We start from the raw sequence: 22,224 nt of genomic DNA on the forward strand, positions 1-22,224 counted from the left end.
TTGGTCAAATTCTACTACCGCTCGTTCTTTTTGAAGCTTCAAGTTTCATTTTGTGAAGCAAACTCTCGGAACAGTTGTATTTGTACAAAAATAAAATGATACAAAAATATATTCAAGCTCTTAATTTTTATCAAAACAACTTTAAATTAGTCAACTGGATTAAACTTATGCTGAAAGATTACTTTTTGTAGTCGATATGAGTAGAGATATTTAGCATTTAAAAAGTTTTAAGATTTGAAAGATTTTACACAAATATTTTGATCGAAAAAAGACGCCTTTTTGCTATTACATTTCCTGTTGAAAGCAAAGAGCATTTCAGTGCAGAAATCAAATAATGATCTTTTGTAACAAATAACAAATATTAATTTTTCAATGTTCAATCCTGGATATGTTAATTCCTTCAGGCAAGAGTTTATTTTTACCTTACCAAAGTGGGGAAAATAAAAACAAACATTTCATTTGTGGAAAAAATGAATTGGACTGATGAAATCTGATTCATTAAACTGTTGATATGTTGTATTAATAGCTGCAGTTATGTTGTCCAAGGTATTTATCAATTGAAACTCAGACAATTGAAAAATTTTCTTGCATTTCTAAAAGTTGAGTATTACTCTAAAAAAATAAATAGAAGTTTGGCAGCCTGGGTAAATTCTGTCGACAATGCCTCAAATGAAAACAACACTTTTCTTTTATTGTCAAGATAATCGTGCTAAAAAATATTAAACATATTTAACATATCTATGAGATTTTAACAAAATTCTTATATAAAAATAATTTGATTACTAATAATTTGTTAAAAATAAAACAATTCAAAGGGCTAGGTTTTTCCCCATTTCTTCCTAATTATTCTTAGTATGATTTTTCTTATCAAGATCATTTTGAAGACAAAAGTAAAATTATTGTGATTTGTTTTCAGTAACTAATTCTTCTGCAACCATATGCTAAAAACTCTCGCATACCTTTAGCAGTTTTCATTTTCATGCTCATAGGAAAACGCGGTCCTGCATCAGACAACACACTTTATTATACAAAATAATTTAAAAATGGGCCCAAAAACGCAACTTTGTATGATCAAAGGTCGTTGCCAGCACTGTTTCGTGTAAGATGATACGCAAACTCTTCTATGATTAGAAGTCTTTTTGATCACTTCAAGGTTTCTTACATTTTGTATTTCCAAGTTGCTGGTTTTTTGTGCAAATTTATTTTTAAGCGCATATAATATACTTGTTTGAATATTTTCCATGTATACAATTAGTTTTGGGTCTGATTAGAGATGATTTTGAGCGTACGAATTTCTAATTAATTCTGGATCTGCTTTTCCTTTTGAGCCTTTGCATTGGTTTTTGCTCATGAAGTAAATGGTGCAAATGGTATCTCAAGCAGACTGCTTTTTCAGTTTCCAAAAAAATCTCAGCTAATATCGGTTACTATATAACAGAAAAATTCTGCAAACTTCTTTTATTGTGAGATTTTAGAAGGCAAGATTTTTTATCGTGTTATAATGAAAAGTGACGTAAACATGGATATGCAGAATTTTATTGTTTCTATCAAAGTCAGTCTTAAGGCAGAAAGAACCTTCTGATTTGTCTTCAATATCTAATTTTTCTGCAGCAGTATGCATAGTATTTTCAGGAGACCTTTAAAAATTTTCAAGCTAATAGAAAAAATGCGTGCCTGCTTTAAACAACGCACTTTTTTCTGGAAAATAATTTTGATCGGAAACGCATCTTAATATGGACAGAGTCCATTGCCGGCCCTGTTTTGTCTGCTATAATTCACCTCTTCCATGATCCGAGTTCATTTCAAAATCTTCTACGATTCTTACATTTTGTGTTTCTAAGTTGCTAGTTTAATTGAGAAATTGATTTTGGAATGAGTTAATATACTTGTTTTATTAATTAGCATGTCAAAAATTGGCGTTGGGTCTGATCAGAGATGATTTTGAGCGCTAACTAAACAAAAACGCTAACTAATTCTGGATCTGGTTTGCCCTTTGAGCAATAGTTGTGGTTTATTCTCATGGGCCAAATACTGCAAACAGTACTTCGAGTAGGCTGCCATTTCAGTGTCCGAAAAAATCTTAGATCTTATCAAATGCTATATTTTAAAAAATTTTTGGTAAAGCAGAATTTTTATCATTCGTGTAATTAGAAGGCAACGTTTTTTATTGTGTAAGGCATTATATCTGATAAGTTTTATAAGGAATTTTTGTCGAAAATTCGTTAGATAATACACCATAACTTATATGGTAACCTATTGAACTTGACTGAATTTTTGAAGGTTTATCGTGACGGCATTTTGATTCAATCTAATCTACCCGCGGCTGACAATGGAGATGGAACTTATGGCACGGAGTTCACTGACCCAGTCACACCAGCCAGCAACTTGGTCTATACTGCCGTGACCAAATTCAGAGGATACGAATCAGTTCCGACTTCTTCTTCTGTCTGTTCCCGTAAGAGCATTGTATGAATAGGTTACGCGCCTCTGTTTAAACTTACTAAGACCTTCTGGCGTTTATCGAGAAACATGTAAGACTTTAGGCTTCAATGTAACTCTTGCAGAGTCACGTAGACTTGCCCAGAGCTTAAACTGGATACACCCGTGTTGAATCTTTATCCCAAAAAAGATGTAAGATTAGGGGGGTAATCGCGGGAATTTTTAGCCAATTCCCCTCAAAATTCTTACATATTTTTTGGTGTAATGGGGTAATTCGATGCCCGATTGGGGGTAATGGGTGTAATTGGGGGGGGGGGGGATAAAATGATGCAAGAGTAGGGGAGGCCCTAATCGTATATTGTTTTAGCCCCTATACTCGAAGACTGACAGTCTTGAACACGCAACCTCTGTATCCTCCGCAGTTCTCCTTAGCCTCTAAACCATCAATGCTAACCCAGTTCTTGACGGTCCATCTATGTGAATCTACTCCCACATTACCCCCTCTAAAATAAACCCCCCCTCTAATATTACATATTTTATATCTTTTTAGGGGGTATTATTTGGGGGGTAAAATCTAAAAATTCCCCATATTACCCCCCTAAAATTACCACCCAAATCTTAAATTTTTTGAGGGGGGAAGGGGGCATTTTTTGGAGGGTAAAATCTAGAGTGAGTTACGGAGGTTTAAATTTTTGTGAACATTGATACTGTTTTTTGTTCTTTTTTATTCACATTTTCCGGAAATTTTGCCTTAAAATTTAGTCAATTTTGTAAAATATGATAAAATTGTTAACAATAGTGTTGTTGCTTTAATTTATTGCATCGTTTTTAGCCCATAGACAATTACCCCCTACTTTTACATCAGTTTGGGATGGGGGGGTTAATTTCGACACGGGCATTCATACTAATGACCTAATGACAACCCGGAGTAAACTCCAAGTCAACATTAGTACTGTAAGTTAAAAATTTTTCAAGTCTGGCAAGTCTTGGCAGAAACTTGGATAACACTTGCAAGTTGATTCCGAAGTCAAAACCAAGACTTGCCAATTTAGACTTGCCAATTCTTGGCTAAGACTTGGATTTAGACTTGCTAATTCTTGGCTAAGACTTGGACTTAGACTAGAAATTCTTGGCTAAGACTTGGATTTGGACTTGCCAAAATTTGCTAAGACTTGGATTTAGACTTGCCTATTCTTGGCTAAGACATGGATTTAGACTTGCCTATTCTTGGCTAAGACTTGGATTAGACTAAAAATTGTTGGCTAAAGCGTGGATTTAGAATTGCCAATTCTGGGCTAAGACTTGGATTTAGACTAAAAATTCTTGGCTAAGACTCGGATTTAGACTTGCCAATACTTGGCTAAGACTTGGATTTAGACTTGCCTATTCTTGGCTAAGACTTGGATTAGACTAGAAATTCTTGGCTAAAGCGTGGATTTAGAATTGCCAATTCTGGGCTAAGACTTGGATTTAGACTTGCCAATTCTTGGCTGAGACTTGGATTTAGACTCGAAATTCTTGGATAAGACTTGGATTTAGACTTGCCAATTCTTGGCTAAAACTTGGATTTAGACTAAAAATTCTCGGCTAAGACTTGGATTTAGACTTGCCAATACTTGGCTAAAACTTGGATTTAGACTTGCCAATTCTTGGCTAAGACTTGGATTAGACTAGAAATTCTTGGCTAAGACTTGGATTTAGACTTGCCAATTCTGGGCTAAGACTTGGATTTAGACTTGCCAATTCTTGGCTGAGACTTGGATTTAGACTTGAAATTCTTGGATAAGACTTGGATTTACAGTTGCCAATTCTTAGCTAAGACTTGGATTTAGACTAGAATTTCTTGGCTAAGTCTTGGATTTAGACTTGCCATTTCTCGGCTAAGACTTGGATTTAGACTTTCCAATTCTTGGCTAAGACTTGGATTTAGACTAGAAATTCTTGTCTAAGACTTGGATTTAGACTTGCCAATTTTTGGCTAAGACTTGGATTTAGACTAGAAATTCTAGGCTAAGACTTGAATTTAGACTAGAAACTCTTGTTAAGACTTGGATTTAGACTTGACAATTCTTGGCTAAGACTGGGATTTAGACTTGCCAATTCTTGGTTAAAACTTAGATTTAGACTTGCCAATTCTTGGCTAAGACTTGGATTTAGACTAGAAATTCTTGGTAAGACTTGGATTTAGACTTGCCAATTCTTGGCTAAGACTTGGAATTAGACTTGCCAATTCTTGGCTAAGACTTGGATTTAGACTAGAATTTCTTGGCTAAGACTTGGATTTAGACTTGCCATTACTTGGCTAAGACTTGGATTTAGACTTTCCAATTCTTGGCTAAGACCTGGATTTAGACTAGAAATTCTTGTCTAAGACTTGGATTTAGACTTGCCAATACTTGGCTAAGACTTGGATTTAGACTTGCCTATTCTTTGCTAAGACTTGGATTAGACTAGAAATTCTTGGCTAAAGCGTAGATTTAGAATTGCCAATTCTGGGCCAAGACTTGGATTTAGATTTGCCAATTCTTGGCTAACACTTGGATTTAGACTAAAAATTCTTGGCTAAGACTTGGATTTAGACTTGCCAATACTTGGCTAAGACTTGGATTTAGACTTGCCAATTCTTGGCTAAGACTTGGATTAGACTAAAAATTCTTGGCTAAGACTTGGATTTAGACTTGCCAATTCTTGGCTAACACTTGGATTTAGACTAAAAATTTTTGGCTAAGACTTGGATTTAGATTTGCCAATACTTGGCTAAGACTTGGATTTAGACTTGCCAATTCTTGGCTGAGACTTGGATTTAGACTTGAAATTCTTGGATAAGACTTGGATTTACAGTTGCCAATTCTTAGCTAAGACTTGGATTTAGACTAGAATTTCATGGCTAAGACTTGGATTTAGACTTACCATTACTTGGCTAAGACTTGGATTTAGACTTTCCAATTCTTGGCTAAGATTTGGATTTAGACTAGAAATTCTTGTCTAAGACCTGGATTTAGACTTGCCAATTCTTGGCTAAGACTTGGATTTAGACTAGAAATTCTAGGCTAAGACTTGAATTTAGACTAGAAACTCTTGGTAAGACTTGGATTTAGACTTGACAATTCTTGGCTAAGACTTGGATTTAGACTTGCCATTTCTTGGTTAAGACTTGGATTTAGAATTGCCAATTCTTGAATAAGACTTGGATTTAGACTGGAAATTCTTGGTAAGACTTGGATTTAGACTTGCCAATTCTTGGCTACGACTTGGAATTAGACTTGCCAATTCTTGGTTAAGACTTTGATTTAGACTTGCCAATTCTTGGCTAAGACTTGGATTTAGACTGGAAATTCTTGGTAAGACTTGGATTTAGACTTGCCAATTCTTGGCTAAGACTTGAAATTAGACTTGCCAATTCTTGGCTAAGACTTGGATTTAGATTTGAGATTCTTGGATAAGACTTGGATTTACAGTTGCCAATTCTTAGCTAAGACCTAGATTTAGACTAGAATTTCTTGGCTAAGACTTGGATTTAGACTTGCCATTACTTGGCTAAGACTTGGATTTAGACTTTCCAATTCTTGGCTAAGACTTGGAATAGACTAGAAATTCTTGGCTAAGACTTGGATTTAGACTTGCCAATTCTGGGCTAAGACTTGGATTTAGACTTGCCAATTCTTGGCTGAGACTTGGATTTAGACTTGAAATTCTTGGATAAGACTTGGATTTACAGTTGCCAATTCTTAGCTAAGACTTGGATTTAGACTAGAATTTCTTGGCTAAGACTTGGATTTAGACTTGCCATTACTTGGCTAAGACTTGGATTTAGACCTTCCAATTCTTGGCTAAGACTTGGATTAGACTAGAAATTCTTGGCTAAGACTTGGATTTAGACTTGCCAATTCTTGGCTAAGACTTGGATTTAGACTAGAAATTCTAGGCTAAGACTTGAATTTAGACTAGAAACTCTTGTTAAGACTTGGATTTAGACTTGACAATTCTTGGCTAAGATATGGATTTAGACTTGCCAATTCTTGTTTAAAACTTGGATTTAGACTTGCTAATTCTTGGCTAAGTTTTGGATTTAGACTAGAAATTTTTGGTAAGACGTGGATTTAGACTTGCCAATTCTTGGCTAAGACTTGGAATTAGACTTGCCAATTCTTGGCTAAGACTTGGATTTAGAGTAGAATATTTTGGCTAAGACTTGGATTTAGACTTGCCATTACTTGGCTAAGACTTGGATTTAGACTTTCCAATTCTTGACTAAGACCTGGATTTAGACTAGAAATTCTTGTCTAAGACTTGGATTTAGACTTGCCAATACTTGGCTAAGACTTGGATTTAGACTTGCCTATTCTTTGCTAAGACTTGGATTAGACTAGAAATTCTTGGCTAAAGCGTTGATTTAGAATTGCCAATTCTGGGCTAAGACTTCGATTTAGACTTGCCAATTCTTGGCTAACACTTGGATTTAGACTAAAAATTCTTGGCTAAGACTTGGATTTAGACTTGCCAATATTTGGCTAAGACTTGGATTTAGACTTGCCAATTCTTGGCTAAGACTTGGATTAGACTAGAAATTCTTGGCTAAGACTTGGATTTAGACTTGCCAATTCTTGGCTAACACTTGGATTTAGACTAAAAATTTTTGGCTAAGACTTGGATTTAGACTTGCCAATACTTGGCTAAGACTTGGATTTAGACTTGCCAATTCTTGGCTGAGACTTGGATTTAGACTTGAAATTCTTGGATAAGACTTGGATTCACAGTTGCCAATTCTTAGCTAAGACTTGGATTTAGACTAGAATTTCTTGGCTAAGACTTGGATTTAGACTTACCATTACTTGGCTAAGACTTGGATTTAGACTTTCCAATTCTTGGCTAAGATTTGGATTTAGACTAGAAATTCTTGTCTAAGACTTGGATTTAGACTTGCCAATTCTTGGCTAAGACTTGGATTTAAACTAGAAATTCTAGGCTAAGACTTGAATTTAGACTAGAAACTCTTGGTAAGACTTGGATTTAGATTTGACAATTCTTGGCTAAGACTTGGATTTAGACTTGCCAATTCTTGGTTAAGACTTGGATTTAGACTTGCCAATTCTTGGCTAAGACTTGGATTTAGACTTGCCAATATTTGGCTAAGACTTGGATTTAGACTTGCCAATTCTTGGCTAAGACTTGGATTAGACTAGAAATTCTTGGCTAAGACTTGGATTTAGACTTGCCAATTCTTGGCTAACAGTTGGATTTAGACTAAAAATTTTTGGCTATGACTTGGATTTAGACTTGCCAATACTTGGCTAAGACTTGGATTTAGACTTGCCAATTCTTGGCTGAGACTTGGATTTAGACTTGAAATTCTTGGATAAGACTTGGATTTACAGTTGCCAATTCTTAGCTAAGACTTGGATTTAGACTAGAATTTCTTGGCTAAGACTTGGATTTAGACTTACCATTACTTGGCTAAGACTTGGATTTAGACTAGAAATTCTACGCTAAGACTTGAATTTAGACTAGAAACTCTTGGTAAGACATGGATTTAGACTTGACAATTCTTGGCTAAGACTTGGATTTAGACTAGAAATTCTACGCTAAGACTTGAATTTAGACTAGAAACTCTTGGTAAGACATGGATTTAGACTTGACAATTCTTGGCTAAGACTTGGATTTAGACTTGCCAATTCTTGGCTAAGACTTGGATTTAGACTGGAAATTCTTGGTAAGACTTGGATTTAGACTTGCCAATTCTTGGCTAAGACTTGGAATTAGACTTGCCAATTCTTGGCTAAGACTTGGATTTAGACTAGAATTTCTTGGCTAAGACTTGGATTTAGACTTGCCATTACTTGGCTAAGACTTGGATTTAGACTTTCCAATTCTTGGCTAAGACCTGGATTTAGACTAGAAATTCTTGTCTAAGACTTGGATTTAGACTTGCCAATACTTGGCTAAGACTTGGACTTAGACTTGCCAATTCTTGGCTAAGACTTGGATTTAGACTAGAGATTTTTGGTGAGACTTGGATTTAGACTTGCCATTTCTTGGCTAAGACTTGGAATTAGACCTGCCAATTCTTGGCTAAGACTTGGATTTAGACTAGAAATTCTTGGCTAAGACTTGGATTTAGACTCGCCAATTCTTGGCTAAGACTTGGATTTAGACTTGCCAATTCTTGGCTAAGACTTGGATTTAGACTGGAAATTCTTGGTAAGACTTGGATTTAGACTTGCCAATTCTTGGCTAAGACTTGGAATTAGACTTGCCAATTCTTGGCTAAGACTTGGATTTAGACTAGAATTTCTTGGCTAAGACTTGGATTTAGACTTGCCATTACTTGGCTAAGACTTGGATTTAGACTTTCCAATTCTTGGCTAAGACCTGGATTTAGACTAGAAATTCTTGTCTAAGACTTGGATTTAGACTTGCCAATACTTGGCTAAGACTTGGACTTAGACTTGCCAATTCTTGGTTAAGACTTGGATTTAGACTTGCCAATTCTTGGCTAAGACTTGGATTTACACTAGAAATTCTTGGTGAGACTTGGATTTAGACTTGCCATTTCTTGGCTAAGACTTGGAATTAGACCTGCCAATTCTTGGCTAAGACTTGGATTTAGACTAGAAATTCTTGGCTAAGACTTGGATTTAGACTCGCCAATTCTTGGCTAAGACTTGGATTTAGACTTGCCAATTCTTGGTTAAGACTTGGATTTAGACTTGCCAATTCTTGGCTAAGACTTGGATTTAGAATAGAAATTCTTGGTAAGACTTGGATTTAGACTTGCCAATTCTTGGCTAAGACTTGGAATTAGACCTGCCAATTCTTGGCTAAGACTTGGATTTAGACTAGAAATTCTTGGCTAAGACTTGGATTTAGACTAGAAATTCTAGGCTAAGACTTGAAATTAGACTAGAAACTCTTGGTAAGACTTGGATTTAGACTTGCCAATTCTTGGCTAAGACTTGGACTTAGAATTGCCAATTCTTGGTTAAGACTTGGATTTAGACTTGCCAATTCTTGGCTAAGACTTGGATTTAGACTAGAAATTCTTGGTAATACTTGGATTTAGACTTGCCAATTCTTGGCTAAGACTTGGAATTAGACCTGCCAATTCTTGGCTAAGACTTGGATTTAGACTAGAAATTCTTGGCTAAGACTTGGATTTAGACTCGCCAATTCTTGGTTAAGACTTGGATTTAGACTTGCCAATTCTTGGCTAAGACTTGGATTTAGACTGGAAATTCTTGGCGAAGACTTGGATTTAGACTTTCCAATTCTTGGCTAAGACCTGGATTTAGACTAGAAATTCTTGTCTAAGACTTGGATTTAGACTTGCCAATACTTGGCTAAGACTTGGACTTAGACTTGCCAATTCTTGGTTAAGACTTGGATTTAGACTTGCCAATTCTTGGCTAAGACTTGGATTTAGACTAGAAATTCTTGGTGAGACTTGGATTTAGACTTGCCATTTCTTGGCTAAGACTTGGAATTAGACCTGCCAATTCTTGGCTAAGACTTGGATTTAGACTAGAAATTCTTGGCTAAGACTTGGATTTAGACTCGCCAATTCTTGGCTAAGACTTAGATTTAGACTTGCCAATTCTTGGCTAAGACTTGGATTTAGACTGGAAATTCTTGGTAAGACTTGGATTTAGACTTGCCAATTCTTGGCTAAGACTTGGAATTAGACTTGCCAATTCTTGGCTAAGACTTGGATTTAGACTAGAATTTCTTGGCTAAGACTTGGATTTAGACTTGCCATTACTTGGCTAACACTTGGATTTAGACTTTCCAATTCTTGGCTAAGACCTGGATTTAGACTAGAAATTCTTGTCTAAGACTTGGATTTAGACTTGCCAATACTTGGCTAAGACTTGGACTTAGACTTGCCAATTCTTGGTTAAGACTTGGATTTAGACTTGCCAATTCTTGGCTAAGACTTGGATTTAGACTAGAAATTCTTGGTGAGACTTGGATTTAGACTTGCCATTTCTTGGCTAAGACTTGGAATTAGACCTGCCAAATCTTGGCTAAGACTTGGATTTAGACTAGAAATTCTTGGCTAAGACTTGGATTTAGACTCGCCAATTCTTGGCTAAGACTTGGATTTAGACTTGCCAATTCTTGGTTAAGACTTGGATTTAGACTTGCCAATTCTTGGCTAAGACTTGGATTTAGAATAAAAATTCTTGGTAAGACTTGGATTTAGACTTGCCAATTCTTGGCTAAGACTTGGAATTAGACCTGCCAATTCTTGGCTAAGACTTGGATTTAGACTAGAAATTCTTGGCTAAGACTTGGATTTAGACTAGAAATTCTAGGCTAAGACTTGAAATTAGACTAGAAACTCTTGGTAAGACTTGGATTTAGACTTGCCAATTCTTGGCTAAGACTTGGACTTAGACTTGCCAATTCTTGGTTAAGACTAGGATTTAGACTTGCCAATTCTTGGCTAAGACTTGGACTTAGACTAGAAATTCTTGGTAATACTTGGATTTAGACTTGCCAATTCTTGGCTAAGACTTGGAATTAGACCTGCCAATTCTTGGCTAAGATTTGGCTAAGTCTTGGATTTAGACTAGAAATTCTTGGCTAAGACTTGGATTTAGACTCGCCAATTCTTGGCTAAGACTTGGATTTAGACTTGCCAATTCTTGGCTAAGACTTGGATTCAGACTGGAAAATCTTGGCTAAGAATTGGATTTAGACTTGCCAATTCTTGGCTAAGACTAGGATTTAGACTAGAAATTCTTGGCTAAGACTTGGATTTAGACTTGCCAAAACTTGGCTAAGACTTGGATTTAGACTTGCCAATTCTTGGCTAAGATTTGAATTTAGACTAGAATTTCTTGGCTAAGACTTGGATTTGGACTTGCCACTTCTTGGCTATGACTTGGATATATACTTGCCAATTCTTGGCTAAGACTTGGATTTAGACTAGAAATTCTTGGCTAAGACTTGGATTTAGACTTGCAATTCTTGGCTAAGACTTGGATTTAGACTTGCCAATTCTTGGCTAAGACTTGGATTTAGACTGGAAAATCTTGGCTAAGAATTGGATTTAGACTTGCCAATTCTTGGCTAAGACTAGGATTTAGACTAGAAATTCTTGGCTAAGACTTGGATTTAGACTTGCCAAAACCTGGCTAAGACTTGGATTTAGACTTGCCAATTCTTGGCTAAGATTTGAATTTAGACTAGAAATTCTTGGCTAAGACTTGGATTTGGACTTGCCACTTCTTGGCTATGACTTGGATATATACTTGCCAATTCTTGGCTAAGACTTGGATTTAGACTAGAGATTCTTGGCTAAGACTTGGATTTAGACTTGCAATTCTTGGCTGAGACTTGGATTTAGACTTGCGAATTCCTGGCTAAGACTTGAATTTAGACTAGAAATTCTGGGCTAAGACTTGGGTTTAGACTTGCCAATATTTGGCTAAGACTTGGATTTAGACTTGCCAATTCGTGACTAAGACTTGGATTTAGACTAGAAATTCTTGGCTAAGACTTGGATTTAGACTTGCCAATACTTGGCTAAGACTTGGATTTAGACTACCAAATGTAAAAGTGGCATGATCATAGCTCTGAATAAGCAATGAAATGAGACTTGTAACAAAACTTGCCCAGTACTGAAATTGACCTGACATTAGGTCCGGGAACCACGAAGAGAAAGCGCGTGCTATAATGTAAGATGGTTTGCTATATAATGGCACATAATTTACAGGTGGCGCTTAACGTGCTAGGGTCAATAACGGAAAATATCTCAACCTTTTGACATTATAACGACCGACACTGTAGATTTTAATCATATAATATCATAGATTTTTTACATATAATATTTTAATCGTGTGTGTTTCGATTCAAATTTCGTGAAATTAACTTGTACGCTGGGGGGGGGAGACAACAAGTGTCTTTCGGCGATTCTTCTATTTTGACATTCATTTTCACATTCTGCCTTTTGATTTTTTTGTGAGGGCTCAAAACTTCCTTACGAGCTTCAATCAATGTGTTCATTTTTTCCTTTGCCTTTGAACTAAGAGGCGTTGGGGGTATGGGAGCTGTTGTTGCCGGGCTTATAACAAAGCAGTTCCAGTTTTTGTATTCAAGTTCAAGCATGTTTGTTAGGTCCAACATTTGTGTCTGATCTCCGATTCGAACCCTATTATCACTGGAATGCGACGATCACCTGGGCTCCTCCTGTTCGAGGGGACTTGTTACCTGACAACTACTCCGTCCAAATTGACTCCAACATCGTGTACCCATTGGAAGGAGAGACCAAATACGAGATTGTGAATGGAGACCCAAATCTGCCACATAACGATACAGTTACAATTCAAGTTTCTGCTCTGTAAGTCAATAGTAACTTCTGCATTGAATTGCTGACAATAGCTCACAGAATTCGTAATCATGTATGATTGCAATAATAGGGGCTAAATTAAAAAAGAAGTTATCTTCTTACCGTTTACTATAAAAAGCCAAGTCAAAACAGTCGACAATTTGAAGACTGCTGTTTTGTCTGCAACTTTTTTTGATACTAATTTGTATTGCCCATGTTTTCCGTTTTGCTGTTTTTCTTGGTCTTTTGGAGAAAAAGAAATAATAAATCCTACCGTGAACTGTTCTCCAAATAATTTTAGAATCCAGTTTCAATAATTAAGAAATGTACATTTGTTTTGCAAAAAATGGTCGTCAGCACGACTTTGCTAACAGACTAATTTTTCTTTTTATCAGTTAATGGTTTAAATAGTTTTTAATTAATCAATAGTTTTTGTTCCGACCCTCTTGAGGGGGGAGGAACTATATACTCAAATGGGTTTTTTTTTTGTTCAGTGAATTTTCGCCGATCGATACATTCATCGTAGAGAGTTGAGAGTGGTATCATTAGAAAGCTCGTCCAGCGTAGAATATGGAATTGAAAAGATTTTTTTAATTTTCGTTTTCTACAGGGAGTTATCGAGGTTTAAAGTTTTGTGAAAATAGTGTGAATTCCGTTGATTTTTATTCACATTTTACGGAATTTTCGCTAATTTTTGACCAAAATTTCGCCAATTTTGCTAAAATTTGTCAACATTTTTTAAAAACTTGTTGTTGATTTTATTTTTAAATATAAAAAATCTTCTCGGCTTTTCTTATTTTGAATTTCTTCTGAGAACTTCAGAGAAGTAGAGTGAATTCCCGTTGTTTTTATTCACATTTTCCGGAATTTTTGCCTAAATTTTCGTCAATTTTGCTAAAATTTGTTATAATTTTTAAGAATAGTGTCGTTGATTTTATTTTTGAAGACGAACAAGCATTGTTCATTGTTTTGATTTAATTTTTTTGGTCAAAAAATGTGGATAAATATTTCAAAATTTAGCCTTTTTCAACAAAAACAGCACGAAATAAGCTACTTTAGTCCGTTTTGATTAAGTTTGCCGGCAGTACACCTCCAAACAACACTCATACAATCTTTGTAGACTCAGAGGGGGGCATTTTCTACTTCAGAGTACGCTGAGAGTGCTCTGTAGTTAAAACTTTGCCTTTTTTTGCTAACTTTACTCGTTGATTATCAAAAATGCAGAACTTATTTTGAGTTTTCAACTAACAAATTATCTATATCTGCAACATTCGAAAATCAAATGTTCCTAACGGACAATAAGCAATAGCAGGGTTTGTTTTGGGCCATTCTTGGACTGCTACCACCCAAAGAAATCGGGTTGTAATCAGTCGGTCTTTTTTTTTAAAAAAAAAGGACCCTTTCTTTAAAAATAAAAAACAGAACATATCGAATCAATGCTCAGGAGTGATAGGTCCAACCAGTTTGCTTACTAAAAAGCTCCAAGCTAATCCATTTAAATTTTAACTTGAAAGTTTATGGTCGTTTCTTTTAAAAATAATTGACTTTTCAATAAATAATGGCTTAATTAAGTTTTCCTCTATTTTTTTCTTAATTTGTTCAACTTCCAGCTTAGTGTCTGCAAAAAAAGAATGCTTCTTCTTTCTACTGATTTAACATTTCTTCTCGGTTGCAGTTTTAAGCCTGAAGTTATTGTTTTCTGGCTTTGATACTACAAGATTTCAGATTTTTGTTTGTTTCGATATTTGCCAGTTTTTCACGTTTCCGAATTTTGTCACATGATCACATTATTGACAGTTCTCTTGTCACATTATTAGCGTTAAAAATAAAGCAGAAATGAACATATTGAAATCCTGAATGATATACATAATCGTTTTAACGGCCTCGACGCCTCTTTCTTGAAGAAATCAATTGAATTTTTTAATTTTGTTTTTAACTGTCATTTATACTTTGTCGTTTCGGTCGTATGAAATTTCCTGCATAGTGATAACTTTCATTGGCTTTTCGTGGAAGAATAGAAGAACCGATATTCTGATATTAGTAAATAGCTGATGGCTTTCATGACTTTGAAAACAATCGTTTTCCAAAATTAAAAAAAAAAACTTTTTAACTTCGCAATTTTGCTCTTTTTATGTTTCTTTTTGTTAGCTAATCTCGTTATCTCATTACAGGTCAAATATGACATTATGGGTGTCAAGGGAATAAAAGGGGTTGGTGTCCCAAAATCTTTTTTTTAATGAATTTGTTATGACCTTAGTGGCTTCGACACCGGTTTTTCACAAAAATGTAAATTAATTTGATTTTTGTCTTATTTGACATTCTTTTTGTAGATGCGAGAAATATTCTGGGTAACTGCAGGTCTCGAGGGCTTCCTTTTTTGAATAAACGACCCTATTCAAATAGTTCTGTTTGTAATTAATGCCTTTTATGACATTGAATGTAATTTTTATTCGAAAAAAAAAATTGAAATTATTTCATACTTTAGCACTTCGCTTTTTTGTCTACTTGTTACCTAGTCTTACTAATGAATGGCCACGTACTACTTTATAGCTGTTTGATGAAGGCGCAATCGAATATATTTTGAGGGACAAAATATGGCTCGAGGGTTTTGGCAGCGTTTTCTGGCAAGTTTCAATTGAAATTTTGGTTGTTTTTTTTGTTGTTCATTTTAGCCGCTTTAAAAAATGAATAAGGACAGGTCCTAATGCCCTTCTCTAGAAACAGTGGTAATTGTAAATTTGTGGTAATGTTAATTGATTCCTAATGGTATTTATTACTTTGAAGTTAACTGTTTCAAAAAAATAAGTTATATTTTTCACTTTAATGTTTTTGTTCTTTTTTGTATAATTGTTACCAAACCTTTTTATGGACTGGTCGCATATGGTTTCTGGTGATTTATTAGTTATTTTTGTTTAGTTTTAGGTTTATCTGACGGTATGTTGACTTTGTTATTAAATTTAGTTTTTAAGAGGGAAAAAAATTTTTTGATGTAAATAATGTTTGTTGCTGTTGTTGTTGTTTGTTTTTGACGTTCATCTTGACTCGCTTTCTTAATATTGACATATTACATCAAGCTAATGCATCAATTTTTAACTCCACTGAGTTATTTGCTTTGGAGGCTATCTTATCGTTCATACAGAATTTTTTGAAAAAGACTTTTCGCAAAAAATAATTTTTGGGTTTTTCTATCTGTTCCTCATTTGCTAGACAATTATGCCAAAATTGTGGATGGGCGGGGTCGGAACTTTATGTGCCATCGCACATTAACGAGCCGCCTTGTTTACTATCAAGGTTCTTTTGACGTCATTGTTCTCATTCGGCTTGCAGTACAGTAAAACAAATCATCATATTGAACTGCTCTTTGTTAGAAGATTGAGTTTTTATCTTTACCATTTGACTGATCTTTCTGAAATTCTTTGCCAATAAAATGTTCAGCGACGCACTGTTTAATTGTTCCGACCCCTCTTGAGGGGGAGGAACTATATACTCAAATGGGTTTTTTTTGTTCAGTCAATTTTTGCCGATTGATATATTCATCGTAGAGAGTTGAGACTGGTATCATTAGAAAGCTCGTCCAGCGTAGAATGTGGAATTAAAAAGGTTTTTTAAATTTTCGTTTTCTACAGGGAATTATCGAGGTTTAAACTTCTAAGAAAAGTAGAGTGATTTCACGATGTTTTTATTCACACTTTCCGAAATTTTTTTCTAATTTTTCGACAATTTTGCTAAAATTTGTTAAAATTTTTAAGAATAGTGTCGTTGATTTCATTTTTGAAGACAAACAAGCTTTGTTGATTATTCTGATTTAATTTTTTGGTCAAAAACTCTGGATAAATATTTCAAAACTCAGCCTTTTTCATCAAAAACAGCGCGAAATAAGCTACTTTAGTCCATTTTGATAAATTTTGCCGAAAGTATACCCCCCAAACAACACTAATACAATCTTTGTAGACTCAGAAGGGGGGCGATTCCTACTTCAACTTTCGCTGAGAGTGCTCTCTAATTAAAACTTGCCGTTTTTTGCTAACTTTACTCGTTGATTATCAAAAATGCATAAATTATTTTTGAGTTTTCAACTAACAAATCTATATCTACAACATTGGAAAATCAACTGTTACTAACGGACAATAAGCGTTAGCAGGGCTAGTTTTGGTCCAGTCCTTGACTGTTACAATCCAAAAAGAATTCGGATTGTAATCAGTCGGTCTTTTGTTTAAAAAGACCTTTTTTTTTAATAATAATGAACAGAACATATCAAATTAAAGCTCAAGAAAAATAGTTCCAATTGGCTTCCTAAGCAGCTACAAGCTAGTGCATTTAGTTTTTGTACTTGAAAGTTTATGATCGTTTCGACTTTTAATAATAATTGATTTTTAAAGAAATAATTGCTTAGTGAACTTTTCCTCTATTTTTTTCTTAATTTGGTCAACTTGTAGCTTAGTATCAGCAAATAAAGATTGCTTTTTCATTCTCCTGAATTAAAATTTATTATCGATTGCGGTTTTAAGCCTAAAGTTACTTTTTTCTGGCTTTGATACTACTAGATTTCAGATTTTTTTTTTTGTTTTTAGATATTTGCCTTTTCTATTCAAATTTTTTCACGTTTTCTAGTCACATTATCACATTATTGACAGTTCTCATATCACATCATTAAAGTTCAAAATAACGCACAGTTGAATATATTAAAATCCTGAAAGATATAGATTATCGTTTTAACGGCCTCGACACTTCTTTCTTGAAGAAATTAATTGAATTTTTTAATTTTGTCTTTAACTGTCATTTTTACTTTGTCGTTTCGATCGTATGAAACTTCCTGTATAGTCATGGGATTCACTGGCTTTTCATGAAAAAATAAATGAGACAAAATTCTGATAATAATAGATAGATATGGCTTTCATGACTTTGAAAACAAACCGTTTTCCAAAACTTAAAAAAAAAACTTTTTAACTTCGCAAGTATGTTCTTTTTATTTTTCTTTTTTTTCACCTAATGTCCTTTAATTACAGGTCAAATATGACATCATGGGTGTCAAGAGAAAGTTTCAAAAGAGATTGATGTCCCAAAATCTGTTTTTTAAAGAATGCGTTATGGCCTTACTGACTTCGACACGGGTTTTTCACAAAAAAGCAAATTGATTTGATTTTACTTATTTTACGTTCTTTTTGTAGACGGAAGACATATTCTGGTTAATTGCAGTTCTCAAAGGTTTCTTTTGGATGAGCAAACGACCCTATTTAAATGTTTCATTTTGTAATTTATGTCTTTCATGACTTTGGATATAATTTTCTTTCGAAAAAAATCAAAATTATTACATACTTTTGCCCTTTTCTCTTTTTTGTCTACTTGTTACCTAGTCTCACTAATAAATGGCCACATAATATATTATCGGTGTTTGAAAGAGGCGCAATAAAATATATTTTGAGGGCCAAAATATGGCTTGACGGTTTTGACAGCGTTTTCTGTCAAGTTGGCAAGTTTCAATTGAATTTTTGTTTGTTTTTATTTTTCTTTTTGGTTACCCAATCTCCTTTAATTTACGTCAAATATGACATTATGGATGTCAAAGAAAGGTAACAAAAGGGATTGATGTCCCAAAATCTATTGTTTTATCGAATGCGTTATGACCTTACTGACTTCGACACGGGTTTTTCACAAAAAAAATCAAATTATTTTGATTTTTCTTATTTTACGTTACTTTTGTAGACGGAAGACATATTCTGGATAATTGCAGGTCTCAAAGGCTTCCTTTGGATGAATAAACGACCTTATTTAAATATTTCAGTTTGTGAATGAAGTCTTTCATGACTTTGGATAAAATTTTGTTTCGAAAAAAATCTAAATTATTAAATACTTTTGCCCTTTTTTCTCTTTTGTCTACTTGTTACCTAGTCTCACTAATAAATGGCTACATACTACATTATAGGTGCTTGAAGATGGAGCAATCAAATATTTTTTGAGGGCAAAAATATGGCTTGACGGTTTTAACAGCGTTTTCTGGCAAATTTCAATTGAACTTTTGTTTGTTGTTTTTTTTGTTGTTCTTTTTAGCCGCTTAATAAAATGAAAAAGGACAGGTCCTAATGCCCTTCTATAGAAACATTGGTAATCGTAAATTTTTGGGATAATTTACTTGATTTCTAATGGTTTTCTTTACTTTTAAGTTAATTGTTTTTAAAAAAAATAAGCGAATTTTTTAACTTTACTGTTTTTGTTCTTTTTTGTCTAATTGTTACCAAACCTTTTTATGGACTGGTCCATATCTCTTGTGGTGATTTATAAGTTTTTTTGTTTAGTTTTAGGTTTATCTGACGGTATGCTGACTTTGTTAATAAATTTTGTTTTTTAAAACGGACATATAGTTTTTGATATAATTAATGTTTGTTGTTGTTGCTGTTTGATTTTGCTGTTCGTCTCGACTCGCTTTCTTAATATTGGCATATCACAGCAATCTAATGCTTCAATTTTTACTCTACTGAGTTGTTTGCTTTGGAGGCTATCTTATCGTTCATACACATTTTTTTTGAAAAATACTTGGGCTTTTTTGGGATTCCCAAAATATAATTTTTGGGTTTTTCTATCTGTTCCTCATTTGGTAGACAATTATGCCAAAATTGTGGATGGGCGGGGTCGGAACCTTATGTGCCATCGCACATTACCGAGCCGCCTTGTTATATAAAAATTTAACTATTATTGAGTTTTCAATAACTCAAAACTATTTTTTTCACTTTCAGTATCACGGTTTTAATGTTCCATATGTATTTGTGTTTTCGTTTTCTATTTGTTTCTGCAAAAAAATTGGCTTTAGTGTTCTTTAAGTTTACAGTCAGCTAATTTTCGAATCGCCAGTCACTCCAATGCGTTAAAACTTTTACTTATTTTTTCAGAGTCTTTAATTGATGTCGTTCTTTCTAGAGCTGAGTCATCCGCAAACTATACGGTGTTGCTGATGAACGTCTGGTGGTTCATTTAAACGTACGATGAAAAAAAGTGGTGTCAGAATCGATCCCTGAGAATTGATCCCTTAAAATAAAATATTTGTTTGTTGCGGAATCGTTTTTACGCTTCCACGAGACGTTAAATTATTTTTGTTTCAATTTTTTTCTGGTTTCATCCATGCTCCAGTTTGTGTCTCGCAGATTCTTAAAATTTGACAACGCAATTGCAAAAATCGGATCTTTTTCATTCCTCCGTGAACAGTTTTTTTGGTTTCATAGGCATTTGTAGTCAAATTAATGATTGTTGGTTTTCTGATAGGGAAAAATGACTTAGCATTCAATAATGAACCAAAGATGTGAGACTAAACAAACGTAAATATCAGGACATATCAATATATCTTAAGATCGTAAAAAAAATTATATTAATCAAGATAATAATTTTTTGGAAGATTGAGGACAGCTGGATGCCATCCAGCGCCGTAAAAGTTTGGATCAATGAAAAAACGTTTTAGACGTAACTGCTCAGGCAGTGGTCCGCCCACTTCTGTCGTGGCCAACATGCCACCACACCCCCCTGACGTCACCTGTGCTGCCATATCATCAACTTCGGTATCTTTCAACATTCAACTCAATGACACAAACAATGCCAACTCTCCAATATCCATGTTACTGTGGCAGAATGGAACCTTCTTATCAGAAAGTAAGTTCAATTGACAGTTGCAATTTTAGACAATACGCCGGTCGAGATTTTCCCCCAGAAATATCGATGAAAAAGCCCTAGTCGAGTTCCAGAGCGCACCTTGGTCGAGGAATATTTGAACAGAAATTTAAGAAAATGCTTTGATTTTTTTTCGAGAATTTCGGCGCAAAAACTTATAAAACGGCGCTAAATGAGCTAATTTTTGAAAACTTTCAGCTCAGTTTTAAATTTTTCGAGCGTTGACTTAGTCTCGAAACCCGCTCTCCGCTTTCTTGCCAATCACGTTATCTACTTTGCTGTGATTTCTCAAACTCTTTTTATTTAATTTAGTTTTTTTATTATGAAACGTTTTGGAAGATCACGGCAAATTATGTAACAAAGAAACTGAATTTTCAGCACATTTTTTAATCATAATTTTAGCAACTTTTCAGCTCATTTCTTACAATTTAATTTCTTACATTTTATTAATATAGGATCGAAGTAAATGGTAAGAATTTCAGGAATCCGAGCAGAAAAAAGCTAAAATTCACTAACAATTTTTTTAAATGCGCGAAAATTTTAAATTTTCCCTCATTTCTTGAAAATCTTAAGCGTATTTGAGTGTATTATTATGTAATAATTTTGAGCTAATTTTTTGTCAAAATTTCAGCTCATTCCGTGCATTTTTATAAAAGATATATGCGATAACTCTCCTGGCTTGTCTAGGGTTGCATACCACCTTGTTTCAGCACCACAGAGCACCATAACCGAGCAACCTGGACTGACTCCTGGCTTCCAATACTCGTTCAAAGCTGTCATCATCCAATACGAATTACAGTCACAATTGTCAACCGAGTGCCTTGTGTGCCCCACTCCTGAGAAGCCCCTGAATTTGGTGGCAAAGGCAGAGGATGATACAAGCATCACCGTCTATTTTGATGCCCCGGCAGGTATGAAATTAATGACCCAAGAAATAAGGAGAGTCAGATGATGCAAAAAATTCTTGGAACACTTGAAGATTTTTCCATTTGCCTGCAAACTCCTTGTATAATTCTTGTAAGATAACAAATTCTTCGTTCGCTAGGATGGGAAACAGTGTCTTTTGGTTTATCCTTCTGAATTTTAATAAACTCTCATTGCGGTAACAAGAATTATATAACTCATCGATGAATTAATTTTATAAATCTGACAATAGTGGCAAAATTCTGCTCAGGGATAAGACTTTTTCCGCTACTCTTCTCATTGCTATGTGAAGAGTGGCTAGAAATGATTGCGGAAATAAAGTATTAGTCAGCTACACACTGAAGTAAACTATGCAATTATTGTGATCGCAACGAGCCATGAAGAAAGTATTAGCAAACTGTTGTTATCGCTCTCTTGAAGTTGTTCAACCATATGGCTTCGCCTCGAAATTTACCATTTCTTGGTGGCCACATAACAAGTATGTGGCAATATTCATGAAAAGAGTTTTGCTGAACTTTTTTTTCTTGATTTTGCCGCAAAAAATCTTACGACATCGGCAACCTCTTGGAGGGATTATGACTACCTCAGCTAAGTAATGAAGTGGAAGCCTGCTTCAGAAAACGCCTGGGTCGAGACTGGATGGCTAACTTGTAAGAACTTGCCAGTTTCTTACAAGTTCTTATAAGTTTATGCATCGCCATATAAGTTTTTCTTACAAGTTCACTACCTAAACCTTACAAGTTCTTGGAAGTCAATCATTCAACTTATAATTTCTTAGAAGTTTAATATTCGATCTTATAAATCTCATACAAGTTATCCCTGCGTCTTGCCTAATATCTGGAAAAACATGAGAACCACGAACATGAATGTACACATAT

General features: G+C 34.6%; 1 protein-coding gene across 1 annotated transcript in view; it reads left to right on the forward strand.

The window, feature by feature from the left end:
• LOC142336553 (uncharacterized) overlaps nucleotides 1–22,224 on the forward strand; it is a 141,932-nt gene that overhangs the window by 32,935 nt on the left and 86,773 nt on the right. The window contains exons 10-13 of the mRNA XM_075385462.1: nucleotides 2,281–2,455; nucleotides 12,559–12,781; nucleotides 20,217–20,404; nucleotides 21,133–21,333. Coding sequence (XP_075241577.1) covers nucleotides 2,281–2,455; nucleotides 12,559–12,781; nucleotides 20,217–20,404; nucleotides 21,133–21,333 — 787 coding nt within the window. The remainder of the gene's footprint in view (nucleotides 1–2,280; nucleotides 2,456–12,558; nucleotides 12,782–20,216; nucleotides 20,405–21,132; nucleotides 21,334–22,224) is intronic.

This window comes from Convolutriloba macropyga, chromosome 3 (assembly GCF_964194025.1).
Source record: "Convolutriloba macropyga chromosome 3, txConMacr16.3, whole genome shotgun sequence".
Taxonomy (NCBI): Eukaryota; Metazoa; Xenacoelomorpha; order Acoela; family Convolutidae; genus Convolutriloba; species Convolutriloba macropyga.